Below are 12,821 nucleotides of genomic sequence, written 5' to 3' on the forward strand. Positions count from 1 at the left end.
GGCTGCATGGCTGCAGGCCCGGGCCGGGCGGGCTCCGGCCGCGCTAGGCCCAAGGGCAAGGCCGCGTTGCCCTGGCGACGGCCCCGGCCGGGGGGGCGGAAACGCGGCCGGACCCGCCGCCGCTCCCCAGCCAATCGCGCGAGGCCGCCGCCCCGCGCGGGAGAGCGGTTCCCCGCCCGCCCGCCGCCCCCGCGCTGCCGTTCCGCGGCGCTGCCGTTCCGCGGCCCGGCGCCCCCCCGGGCAGCGCCGCAGCCGACACGCGCGTTTTCCCACGGCAGAAGGGACGAAAATACCCCCAAAACATTCCCCAGAGCGCCTCTCCCGTCGAGAAAAGCGCTTTTTTACAAACACCGCTGTTGCTTAACGCTTGTAATTTCACCATGAAAGTTCTAGCAGAAAGGTTCAGAAGACAAAGCAGCCTCCGCTGTATGTGAAATGCAGTTAATAACAACAGGAGCCATCTTCCTGCACATCTGCTTGCTTTATTAGCCACCAGGAGCACAGGGCAGCGTTTCGCTGCCTGCGCAGCGGCCCCAGGCTGAGGCAGGAGCAAAGGCCGGGGAAGGACCCGGCCCCGTCCTTAATGGGCGGAGGACGATCCCCAGGGGCAGCGGAGGAGCCTCCGGTCTGAGCCCCAGCGCGCTGCTCCCGGGCCGCCCCCGGCTGCCGCACGAGCAAGGCCCCCCCCGTCGCTTCGCCTTCATCCTCTGCGCTCATAACTGACGTTCGCTCCGAGCAGCAGGAAATCCTGGGGGACAGAGAAAGGGCAGCGGTAGCTCCGATATCCAGGACCCGCTYGCGGGCGCTGCCCGSRGCCTCCTCCCGCCCCCCGGGCCGCGCCGCTGCCAGCATGCCGTCGTGCGGCGCCATCAACCTCCGCTCGCTATAGAAAGTGCCGCGGGAAGCTTAAAAGCCGCTGGAAGGCGCAGGGCGGCGCCGGGACGCGGCGCGGAGCAGCCCTGGCCCCGGCGAGGGGACGCCGGCGGCGTTTGGGCCCAGCCCCGCCAGCTGCCCGGCCCCGGCGCCGTCTCACCTGGTGCGACTGCATGACGATGTCGGAGAGCCGTATCCTGTCCGGCAGCGGGAGGGGGAAGCCCTGGCCTAACCGTGCTGGAACGAGACGACGCACGGGGCTGTAGGGCGGCGGGAAAGGGGCGCACGGGGCTGCGCAAAGCAGCGGCCGCCTGCTGCCGCCCCGACCCTTCTCCTCCCTGCCACGTCCCAGGGCAGCAGAGGAACTGCCCCGCCAGACCCCGTGCCCAAGGGGMTCGGGAAAGCATTGGGATGTGCATCACGCTCCTTGTTTCCATCCCGTTCCCTTCTGGATGAAGGTCACTGCGTGGAGGGAGGCTCCACGCTGCACCCCCCGGCTCTGAACACCCCTCYGCTCGCACCGCCATCTCCCACTGCGGGTTTCACCCACAGATCGGGCCTGGCCCCACGGATTTAATTAGCGAGCTGGGTCTGCTGTGATGAAGCAACCCARTCTGTGCTTATTCCAGCACCCCCGTTCCCCCAGTAGGTCGTTACCATTGAGACGTGGCAGCAGGATACTGGAAGCAAGTATGTTCATTATTGACTGCAGCGTTCGCACCTGGAGACACGGAGAGAGGGGAAAGAAGGAGCTATAGCTTGCAAGAGAGCAAATGACCAGGCAACTGCCAGATAGTTAGGAGAAAAGGAGACCAGGGATGGGGAATGAGCGTGTGCTTTGCCAGAGACCAGCCACTTGCTGGGGCCGTGCCGGTGGCACGGGAGCATGGAGAAGGCACGCTGYGGATGGCAGCGGGAGGTGGCTGCACAGTGTACAGTCTGCGCCCAGTCCCATGGTGAGGGAAAGCCAGGACAGAGTTGTGTAGCTGCAGCTCATGAACCGCACAGACCCCGGGAAGGGGCAGAGCATCGCRGGTGGAGACAGGTGGGCTCAGGCCAGACATGCACTCCTGCAAGCCTGGCCCAGCAGCATGGCCTCAGGGCACCATCTCTGCACCTCCTGCCTGCACCAGTGGACACCAGCTGCAGGGAAGCAGCTCGCCAGCCTTCTGAGCGTGCACCTCCGGGCACGAGCTCTTCTGAGGGCAACTCACCTGGAAAGGGCCGACGTCCGAATGCTTCAGAGACAGCCTCAGCCTGCGGAGATACAGGAGAGCACGCTGAGGCCTCCCTAGAGGAGACGTTCCCGCACGGCCGCTGGTGCTGCCTGTGCTGCTCCCGCTCCCTGCGCATCCAGCTCAGCGCTGCCACAGCAGGTCCCTGCTTCCAGAGCCTCCCCATCCCGCCCCACCCAGAGCTCAGCCACCACCCCCAGCTGCTGCACCCATGCCAGGCGCCCCGGCAGCTTTGCCAGAGGCACAGGGCGAGCTCTGCCCCGCTCTCCCCCTCACCTGCCCACCGTCAGGCTCCCCACAATGCGGCCGGACTTCACATCGATGCTGGCGGACACGTTGGCTGTCTGGGGAGAGAGCGCAGAGCTCCAGTGACTGCCCCACACCTCCCCAGTCCAGCGGGAGTCCGGGGGGACAGCTCAGACTGCAAAAAACCGCAGTGAGGCTGTTGCGCACCCGTGGGCATGTTTGCACTCAGCGTCAAAACCTGAATTTATGAGCCATGGTATTTTTCTGTTGAGGATGCACCCACTGCACAAAGGAAAGCAGCAGAACAGGCTAGTTTTGGAAGTACTTCACCACTTCTCCTAGCAGGAGTGGTATGGGATTGCTGAATAGCACCGAAGAATGCTTCGTAGCTCAGACACCGAGACACAGTGGAGAGCTCACAAGCGCCCAGGGCTGCAGCTGCATGAGCTGTTTCCCTGTTGGGGTGGTAGGCAGCCAGCACAGCAAGCTGTGCCCTGACTCACCAAGTTGAGGAGGAAGAGGGGAGCCAGRCTGGAGCTGGGGAGGATGGCGTAAGCTTGGATATCCACAACTGGCTGGAGCGAGAGACCCTGGGGGCCAATGTTCAGGAAGGGGGCAGCAGGGGTGGATAGCTTGAGCTTCATGAGCATGTCAGGGTACATCTTCTCCAGCTGGAACGAGCAGAGGGGGTGGTCAGAGGAGCAGCACGTTTGCAGGAGCACGCTACAGCAGTCCAAGAGCAAAACCCACCGCGGGCCCCAACAGCCGGCCGCAGCCACGCTGCTTCCCGTGCCGGCAGCCCGGCWCACGCAGGGTCGCGCTCCCAGATAAACCGTCCTGCCGGTTCCCACCCCGCCGCTCACCTGGGGGACGAAGGCTGAGAAGGTGGAGGTGTTCAGGTGGAAGTCGAGGCCCTTGGGGATCTGCAGGAGGGAGAAGGTCGCTGCCAGGGCGGCTCAGCGAGACCGTGTGGACGAGGCTACCGGGGAGCTGGGGCGATGTCGGCCCCTCGGCTCCGCCGGAGCTGGACGCCCACGTCCGCCCCTCACCATGGAGTCGGTGAGCTCGAAGACCAGGGCCCCTGCAGCGTGGTAGGCCAGGCCGGCCGTGTTGAAGAAGTAGCTGGAGACTCCGAAATAAACCATGCGGTCATGGTCCGTCGGGAAGGCGAGTAGCGGAGGAGGGAAGGGCACGGCGGAGCGGTGGGCCAGGGAGAAGAATTCGCCCTGGAGAAGAAGGGAAGGGTGATGCCGGCAGGCAGAGCGAGGTGGGAATCACCCGCCCACCTGGGCTGGGAAACAGCATTTACCGCAGGCGACCAAACCCCGTCTCCCACTGCCTCCCGCGCCGGCATCAGCCAAACCAAGCTCACCTTCAGGTCCGCGTCCAGGCATTGGGCGGTAGCAGCCGGGGGGGCCACCAGGGAGTAATCAATCCCGACCACAGCATCTATCTTGGCGGTGACTGTAAAACAGGAGGCAGAGCGATGAGCGGGACGGGCGCGGAGGGGAAGGCCGGGAGGAGATTGCTTCCTGCCCAGACTTCCCAGTGCAACCACACCGTACCAGCCACGTGCGTCTTCTCTCAGAGTCTCTTCAGAAGAAGAAGAAAATACATTTCCCTCCCCACTCTGCTCCTCAGTGCTGCAAAAACKCCCGGACCTGAGAAGCAGCCTGGGTCCCCTTGCTGAGGACGAGCCCCGAGCATGGCTCTGGCTGCGTGTGCCGCCTGCGCCTGGGGACTCTCGGGTGCACAGTGACAAACCTCTGCTGGCAGTGTTCAACGGCTCTCAACACGGGTGGGGAGATAAAGGGAGCTGGGGAGGGGGCAGAGGGTCGGACACCGTCCCCGTGCTCGGGGAGACCCTGGGCAGTGCCCTCGCGGTACCTGGCAGGGTCTGGAGGTAAGGCTGCAGCTTGCTGTGGACAGAGCTGACCACGTTTTCACAGACCTGGGGAAAAAAGGCAAAGTTTAGCACCTGCAGCTCTGTTTGGGGTGACTGAGCYGCCCCCTGAGGTAAAAGCCTCAGACACAGTATCTGTGTTGCTGCCTAGTGCTGTTTTTATTCTTTGTAAAAGCTTGCTTAGATAGCAGAGCACACTGACATTTGTGTCTGTGCATCAGGCAGCAAATTAAGTGCCCRAAATACATACAGAGTTTATACCTGCAAACATCTGCTCACGACAAGCTCCCCATACGCAGTTTAGCGGTACCAAGGCCCTTTGAAGGGATCTCACTTGGGCCCTTAAGATTYTCCCTGCAGTCTATGCTGGAGTGAATTGTGCTGAGCAGCCAACAGCTCAGCTTAAGCAGAGCAACAAAAAGAGTTAATCCATCCCTGCAGGGGCAGGAGGATGAATAACTGTGCCAAAGACCAGCAATCGTGAGTTCACACAGCTTGGTGCTGCCAGGACAGAAGAGCGTGTCCCTCCGCTGCTGCCATCCCCCATCCGCAGGCAAAGCCTCAGCATTACTGGGAGATTTGAGAGCAGGCTAAACACTGGCCCAGGAAACCTGCTGCAGGGAACAGTCCTGCAGACAAATGAGATAATCTGCCAAAGGTCTCTTCCAATCCTGTTCCCATAACAGCATGGGAACTGCCACGCTGGATCAGACCGTCACCCGTCTGATCAAGGATCCAGCCTGCAGCAGCCAATAACGGGATGCAAAGCGTTGGAGGAGCAGCGATGATGCTGACTGCAAAGCGGCCAGGTGGCCACGCAGAGCCAGGGAGGAAGAGGAGGCAGAGCCTTTGGCAGAAGGTCACTGCTGCTCACTGTCCCCCAGCCAGTGTTCATCCATCCATGCTGGAAATGCCCCCATCGCTTCCTGGAAGGGACAAACCCCCAGGAGGGCTCCGTACTGGAGATGGCAAACGTCCAGGGCAGCCCTGATCTAGCAGAGAGCCATTCTCAGCTGCTTAACCACAACAGCATCACGCAGCAGAGCATGTTGGGCAGTGCTAGCAGGAGGCCAGGAGACCTGATCCCTCCGTCACGCGGGAGGGCTGCAGCCCCTTGCCTGGCAGGCTGGGACACCCACCAGTTTCATGGCTGCAGTGGGACCAGCACAGGCAGGCTGGGAGGGGAGCAGCAGAAAAGCTGTTTACAGCAACCAGGTCCCTTGTGCCTCTGGTGGCAAACAGACTTTCCAAGGCTCACGCAGGACACTGGGCTGCCAGGGCCGGGAGCCGCTGTGCGGGACAGAGCAGAACCCAGAGAGTCCTGCTGCGGCGCCTGCCCAGCCCATCACCGTGCACCCTGGGCATGCTCTGCCCTCTCCCTCCCCTCGCCTTGCACGGCCCCCTCTCACATTGGAAAAGGTACTTGAGAAACTTGCATTTGGCAAAAGGGGGCTTTGCTGCACTGCCAGAGGAGCCGAGAACACGAGAGCCTGTCCGGATTTCCACAACTGCCTTCCTTCCAGGAGGTGAAATAGCTAAAAAGGCCTACTCTGCTTGGCCCCAGCTTAGCGCCTACTGCCAGCCCATCTGCTCCCACAGCTCCCAGGTGGCCCATAAAAAGCCACTAGATGGCATCCGAAGTAGCCAAATGCTCCTGGATCAGGACTCGGATCTGCTGCAGAAGTGGGATTTGCTTGTTCTGCAATTGCCTCCTTCCTGAACAAGGTTCACATCCAGAGAGGTTGTAACTCCTGCCAGTTAGCCTTGTAGTAATTATTGCGAACAGCTTGTTTTCATGTCTTATTGCAGGTTTCCTGCATGTAGGCTCTTGTACAGGGCTGTAGGTACCAGGGTTTCCCTGATGCACCCCATTAAAACAAGATGGCAAGTGTCTGAAATCCATAGATGAGAATTTCTACCCCATTGCTCCCAAATGCATGTATGAGTGCAGGCCATTGAAAGGACAGCTCTAATCAGGTTTCCTGTTACAATGAGCTTGGCCGAGGCATAAGATCTAATTAACTGACCACATGGAAAGAAAAGCCTTTGTTAATTAGGAACCAATTATATTAGGCATTGGCAAATGTTGCAGCTTTAGAATTCAGCCTGAGCCACACAATGCCAAGGGGACTGCAGCTCGCAAGTGCTCATTGCTCACGGTTTTCACCAAACCGGCAATGTGCCAGCATGCTCTGGCTCSAGCAAAATCTGCATGTGTGACAGGAAGAGCTCAGACCACATCATTTACAAGTGAGGACTAGAGATCAGCAGGAAGCCTGGAGCTCCGCCCTCCTTGCCTGCCATACCTTGCTCTCTAAGATCCTCCTGAATGTGGATTYGATAGCGCTGTGGAAGAGGTTGTAGAGCCAGCTGTGGAGAAAAGCACCAACAGATACAGTCATTCTTCCTCCAACTCAGGGAGGGCTGCAGAAGTGTTTGCCAGGGAAAGGCTGACCCTAGAGATGTGAGACAGTGGGGAATGTTATTCCCATGCCAATTTGGAGTCTAGCTTTGTCTAAAGTGTTTACATTTGCAAACAGACCTGCTTACAAACAATATGCATACAAATGTACTGGCTGCCTGAAAACTTCTCCCTTAAATGTGCAACCACAGTAGAGCAAATCTGGACCATGTTTAAGTTTTCAATTGCATCTCTGGATGGAAATTACATTGGAAGAGTCCGGAGGCAGCTGGGCAGTGGTGTGGAAGGGCGGGTAGACCAGGGGGCTAAAGGGTAAGCAAGGTGTAGCAGGTGCCAGCGTCCTCTTCCTAGCACCAGGGCCTGAAAGCCATGCCATGCTGCCCATCATRTTCCCATACCAGATGAGCTAATACACAGAATTTCTAGGCTTTAACAGTGAAGTTACGTACCCAAGCTTGCCTGAAAAGTGTACACGAACACTGGAGATGTGAGTGCTGCAGTCGGATGTGTCAGCAGTGGGTTTCCCAGAGGCGTCGCTGCCCAGCTTCAGGCCGATTTTGACAGAGAGATTCTCAACCTTCAGGTCAAACGAACCATGGTCYCTACTGTAGGGAAAATGAGAAAGGGGGCATTTTTCACTGGTGACTCCTGGTGGGTGGACTCCAAATCAGCCAGAGCTTTCAGATGGATCTAGCTCAAGCTTCCCCTTGTAGAGGGCATCTAGAGAAGATAAGACTTCTAAACTCAGAAAGCCCCCAGACTTCAGAATGGGGGGGGGGGAACAATCCAGATCCAGAGTGGGAAATGCAGAGTGAAGCATGTAAGTGACTGGAAGATGCTCTCAGAGAGCCACAGGGCACCTACATGAAATGCACCTTCACCCGCCAGTTCCCATCCACCTCGGCGAAGGCGTTGGAGATGGAGACTTGCAGGCCCACGTTSGGGATTGGGGAAATCTGCGAGTTCGGCAAGTGGAAACTGCGAAGGTCCAAGCTAAAAATAAAGAAATAAGAGGAAAAGGACTCGAGAGGTGGTGCCTCGACCCCTCGCAAGCCTTGCTGCTGAGGGAGCTGGGCCCGAGGAGCCTCAGTGCTGGCCATCGACTGCTCTCCGCAGCCCCTGTCAACTCCCACTGGGCTGGGCTTGAAGTGCAAATGAGCTGCTGTTGCAGTGACTGCAGGGACTGTGTTTCCAAAGGCATCGCTTCAGTTTGCATTTCTGTCTAGTGCATCACTGTGCCAAACTCACCGCTTTGAGCTCAGTTGCGCAAAAACTGCTTGCACCCAAATTGCTGTAACTCTAGTTCCCCTTTCCCCTGCACCAGGCAGGAAGGGTTGGAAGCAGGAGTGTCCCAGCCCACTCTGAAGACACGGATAAGGTCTCTGGGGTGTGGTGGGGAAAGGACCATGCTTGCTGCTCCGGAGGCACCGCTGCCCCTTCCCAACCCTCCTGTGCCATGCGCAGGCGGGAGAGGAGGGAGGCGCTTGCTGGGCTCACCTGGAGATCTCATAGCTCACTTTTCCTATCCTACGCACTCGGAAGTCCCCTGAGATGTCTGGCAACTTCAGTTGACTGAGCTCCTTCTCCAGGGCGGTGACCCCGTGCTGACGAGCTGCAAGGGACACGGGGAAAACATCATCACCACATGCTTTCTGGAGGGGCTGGAAGCATGTATTCTCCAGGTGCACATTGAGAGCATCAAAAGAAACACCAAGCCAACGACCTGGCTCGTTTCCACCAGAGTGGAGACCCCGGTATCTTGAGAGCTAACGGTGGGGCAGAGCCCTGCGAGCACACGGGCTGCAGGACGCGCTGCCTGGGGTCTGCCCGCAAGCCCCAGGGCAGGCAGCGGCCGGGCAGCGCGGGAGAAGGCACCTGGCCCCCATCTCCCTCCAGCACGCGGGAGGCCCCCGGGCACCGCGCCGCTCCGCCTCCACGGCGAAGCTGGAGGGAGCCCACCTGCAAGAGGGGAAAGTCGGGGGCCAAACCTACCGTAGTCCAAGCCCGCCTGAGTGATCCTGACCACGAAGCCGGGGTGCGCGGCCCTGGCCAGCGCCAGGCACGCGGCCAGCGCCGYGCAGGCCAGCGCCGGGCTCCACGCTCCCATCCTCGCCGCCCCACGAGGTCGGCCGCCTGGCGCGAGCTGCGGCGCTGCCTGCTCGCGCTGCACTTTATAGCGCCGCGGAAGAGGGAACCGAGAGCGAGGAAGGCGTGCGGAGCCGCCGCGCCTCCCCGCACGGGACGGCCCCGCGCCCCAGCCGGATGGGCGAGCGAAAGCGCTTCCTGCKTGGCCACGGCCCTGCGCCCGCGGCTCACCTGCGCCCGGCCAGCCCCGGCAGCGCGGCTGCCTCCTCTCCTTGGGGACCACGGCAGACTATGAAAAACAGGAGGCAACTGCTCAGTTTTCAGCTCTATGTCCGATGCAAACATTTTTCCCTGGCAGCAGAAGCAGGCTCTCAGCAGAGCAGACGTGCTGCTGGCACCGCTTTGATTCTGCTGGCCGAGCTCGGCAGGTTTGTTTGCTTGCTCTGTGCTCTGCCTGGCTGCTTTYCCTTGGGCAGAGGCTGCACTGGAGCTGCCTCGGAGCCCTCCYGCCCCACCAGGCTCTGGCACTGGCTACAGCCATCATCAGCCAAAGGCACCAAACAGCAGCTGGACTGGCAAAGAGGCACCTGAYCCGGGCTGGGAGCCCCCGATGGGGCAGTGGGGATGGCTGAAATAAAGGAGCATCCTCCTCTCCTCTGCCGCAGAGCGGCCGTGCGCAGGGGGGACCCCGTGGCCCCAGGTGTGAGAGGTCCGGGGGTCCCGCCATGCTGCAGCACTTGGGCTGGGGAATACCGAACGCTGCACGTGGGCTGGGTGCAGCGAGGTGGAGGAAAGGGGAAGCACCTCTGCYGCTGCAGATGAGCGCCGTGCTCCAGGCACGAGCCGAGCAGGCGGGACAACCCCGTGCAGGCTTCGGAGGCTGCCCTGCAGAGCCCCACCGATCCCGGCCACAGCCGTCACGGGGAAGGAAGAAGAAACAATTTAAGTCACTTTCATTTCCCTTTCCAGAAACRGAGCGGGACACAGGAAATCCTTGGCAGCTGATACAGGCAAATATCACCTCTGGATTCTGGGAAGCCCTGGTTGCCACAGGCAACATCCCTGAATTAAGCACTTGTGAAACATAGCTGTTGCTCAACCTGTTGCAGCCTGAAGTGGCCACACACTTGCAGCGATGGTGGAGCCTGGAGAAGAGATGCAGCTCCAGCAGGGCCCGGAGAGGCCAGGCAGCACGTGGAGGCATCGTCGCCGGAGGCATTCGGCACGCGGAGCCTTGGTGCTGCGAAGGCTCCCGCGGTTTCAGAAAGGGGCGCTCAGGGCTGGCTSCCGGAGGCACAGCACACGCGCACCCATTCCTGTGCGCGATGATTGCTCGGGAGAGCGAGACTGCTGCCAGCACGTGCTCCGGGAGCCAGGGAGGTGCAAAACTGCCAGCGCTGCCCCGCTTGCAGGCGTCCCCACACCCTGCCCCGCTCCCCGTGCCGCACCAGGCACCCGCTGCCAGAAACAAGGAGAGCACAGCCCGCGGCTCYGGCGCTCGCCGTGCCCATCAGAGCCACAGCAAACGGCCCCCGGGCACAGCARCGGGCCGAGACCCCCAGCCGCCTCCGAGGGCGGGAGCTGGGRGCCGGCTCGTTTCCCATGGAAAGCAGAAGCCAGGGGCAGAGCGGGGGACTACAGCCCCCGCACCACCAGCCACTGAGCCAGTGGCTGCCTCCTGGCAGCTCTCCGCCGGGTCTGGCTCTGTGCAAACGAGTTGCTCCAAAGCTTCCCGTTCATGACACTGCATCCGAGAACRGGTGGTTTTGTAATGTTTAACGTCTTCAGGACAAGCATTAAGGAACCAGAACCTCTTATAAGAGGAGAAATGAAATTTCATGGGGAGCGACATACAGAGGAAGCATAAATAGAAAGTTTTTCCATCCGAGTTTCCATCTGAGCAAATTTTAAAGCTGAACTGAAAAACCTTTGCACAGCACAAGTCCTAACAGAAGAGACCTTTGTTTGCCAAGGAACAGCTGAAAACACTTCTAACACCCCGTCGCAAGGGCCGGCCCCGCCGGTGCGTCATGCTGGGGATGACRGCAGCGAAGGGGTGGTGAAATTCTGCTCTGCCCGAGCGGAGGGGAAAGGGCTTTGCCGGGGTGCCCCGAGCTGCCAGGGAGGGGCCAGAGCGGGCGGCCGCGCGCAGCCGTGGCGGGAGCAGCTCCCCGGGCTGCCACGGCCCTTTTCCGCTCCCCCCCGCGATGCCGCTGCCCCGCCAGGACCGTCCCGCCGTCGCGCGCAGGCTCTCGGGGGGCCCGGCCCGGCCCCGCAGGGCGGCTCTGCCCCTCGGCGCCCGCCGCGACGGCCCGTTGCGGACGTGGGGCCGCCCGGCAGGGTTTATCGCTCCTCGGGCGGCGAGCGAGGACAGCCGGGCGCAGCAGCCGCCGGAGGGGGGAATCGGCTGGAGGTGCTTCCCCAGCACCGCATCCGGCCCAGGAGCTCCCCAGGGCTCCGCGATCCTGCCGGAGGTGCTGAGCCGAGCCGGTGCCTTATCCGGCTTTTATGTTTGCAAAGCAAATCGGTGTGCTGCCTAACGGGGAAGCACACGGGGAAAACCCAGAGAGGCTTGGCAAGGAAAGCAGGAGCCGCCTGGCTGGTCTGAAGGGGGCTTGGAAAGCGGAGCCTGCAGCCAGGAGCAGGAGACTCTCGGGCACCGCAGCCAGGGCAGAGGCTCATCTGCAGGTTCGCTGCCAGCAGCGGAACAGGGCTCCGAGCAGGACCACAGCCACCGTGATGTCCCTGGATCTGCAGGCAAGCGGAGACGCCTTCCAAAGGGTTTCATCCCGACCCCCGTGACGGGCTGGTGGCACGGAGGTGCCGGAGAGCCCGCGGCCCCCGCACTGCCCACCTGACACGGCCCCTCAGCACCTGCTGCTGCAAGTCTCCGAAAGCATCTAAAAATACGGGCGGGGGCTCCTCTCCCGCTGTTGTTTTCCCAGCTGTGGGATCACCTGGCCCCAGCACGACCTGGGGCCSGGCTGCCGCTGGGGAGGCTCTCCCATCGCAGCGAGGTTACCAGCTGGATTGAGAGAGCTGGTGCCTGCCTCAAAACCGAGCGCCTGGCAGCACCGGGGACRCTGCCTCGCTGGAGCGCACCGCAGCACAGCCACGCGAGGCGGTCGGCTGCAAGCTCAGCGGGGGCACACGCTTCCCCGGAGGGCTGCACGGTGCTGGAGAGGGCGGAGAGCGGGCCGTGGTGCCTGGGGGCCCAGCGGGAGACAGGGGGATGGTTCTGCAGGAAAGTCAAAACAGAAATGCAGGAATGGTGACCTCCGGCAGCGCCTGGCGGGGGGTGAATGGCGGCTCTGTGCCGGCGGAGGGGCAGGGGGAAAGGCCACGCGCACAGCTGCTCRGCAGGGCAGACGCAGGGGTCAGGCCTGGGCTGCCGGTTGCTGCAGACGCAGCCTGCGACACCCCTGCTCCAAACCTCACTGCCGTGGGGCTGTTTTGGGGTGCTGCAGGGATTTAGCGCAGGATGCAGCTGGGGCAGCCCGGCCAAGCGCAGCGCACCCAGGCACGGCACGCCGCGGGGCCCAGCCAGGGGTGGCTTCACGTCTTCCTTCCTGGCTCGCCAGCCCTGCTGCCACCCAGGCATCCTACCTGCTGCCTCCCGGATCCAGCGGGACACGGCTCAGCACCCTCTGCCTCCTGCTCTGCGCTCCTCCCTGCCCGCAGCGCCTGCCTGCGGGTGCACTGGCCAGAGCAAGCTCTGGGGCACGCTTCAGAGCCGACTGAGCAATTAAACAGGAGGCCACAGGAGATGGCATCGTGTTCCCACCTACCCTTGCATTCAGAAAAACTCCAGAAAGCCTGAAGCAGAGTATATGAACTAATGCAATTAAGGAGCAATTGGCTGCTGGTGGGGAAGGGAGGAGCTGGCCCCGATTTGCATCAGGGTTCCTGGGCAGGTGTCTCGCATGGGGGCCTGACTGTGTCTCGGCCAAGGGGTGACCCGTGGGGAGTTGGCAGTGCCAGTGGCTCTGCACYGCAGCCGTGCTGCCGCGCTGGGGCGTGCCTTGTGCCACGGGCCCCGGCTGCTCTCGGCCCTCCT

General features: G+C 61.6%; 1 protein-coding gene across 3 annotated transcripts; it reads right to left on the reverse strand.

Annotated features, from left to right (window-relative positions):
* Positions 1 to 462: 462 nt before the first annotated feature.
* LOC146589005 (bactericidal permeability-increasing protein-like) lies at positions 463 to 12,547 on the reverse strand. Of its 3 annotated transcripts, none has more exons than XM_085316981.1 (15): positions 8,672 to 8,807; positions 8,177 to 8,291; positions 7,544 to 7,672; positions 7,129 to 7,284; positions 6,564 to 6,627; positions 4,242 to 4,305; positions 3,727 to 3,818; positions 3,404 to 3,580; positions 3,218 to 3,277; positions 2,858 to 3,025; positions 2,385 to 2,452; positions 2,088 to 2,130; positions 1,531 to 1,594; positions 1,034 to 1,110; positions 463 to 748 (listed from the first exon to the last, which is right to left on the reverse strand). In XM_085316981.1, the coding sequence occupies exons 1-15, from the start codon at positions 8,784 to 8,786 to the stop codon at positions 701 to 703; spliced, it is 1,440 nt and encodes a 479-aa protein (XP_085173107.1). In that variant the 5' UTR covers positions 8,787 to 8,807; the 3' UTR covers positions 463 to 700. The 3 variants fall into 3 exon arrangements, with proteins under 3 accessions (XP_085173107.1, XP_085173106.1, XP_085173108.1); XM_085316980.1 differs by having other exon boundaries at positions 2,385 to 2,480; XM_085316982.1 differs by lacking the exons at positions 8,177 to 8,291; positions 8,672 to 8,807 and adding an exon at positions 12,371 to 12,547 and having other exon boundaries at positions 2,385 to 2,480.
* Between the last annotated feature and the right edge of the window lie 274 nt (positions 12,548 to 12,821).

This window comes from Rhea americana, unplaced genomic scaffold (assembly GCF_003343005.1).
Source record: "Rhea americana isolate MKP2758 unplaced genomic scaffold, rheAme1 scaffold_482, whole genome shotgun sequence".
Taxonomy (NCBI): domain Eukaryota; kingdom Metazoa; phylum Chordata; class Aves; order Rheiformes; family Rheidae; genus Rhea; species Rhea americana.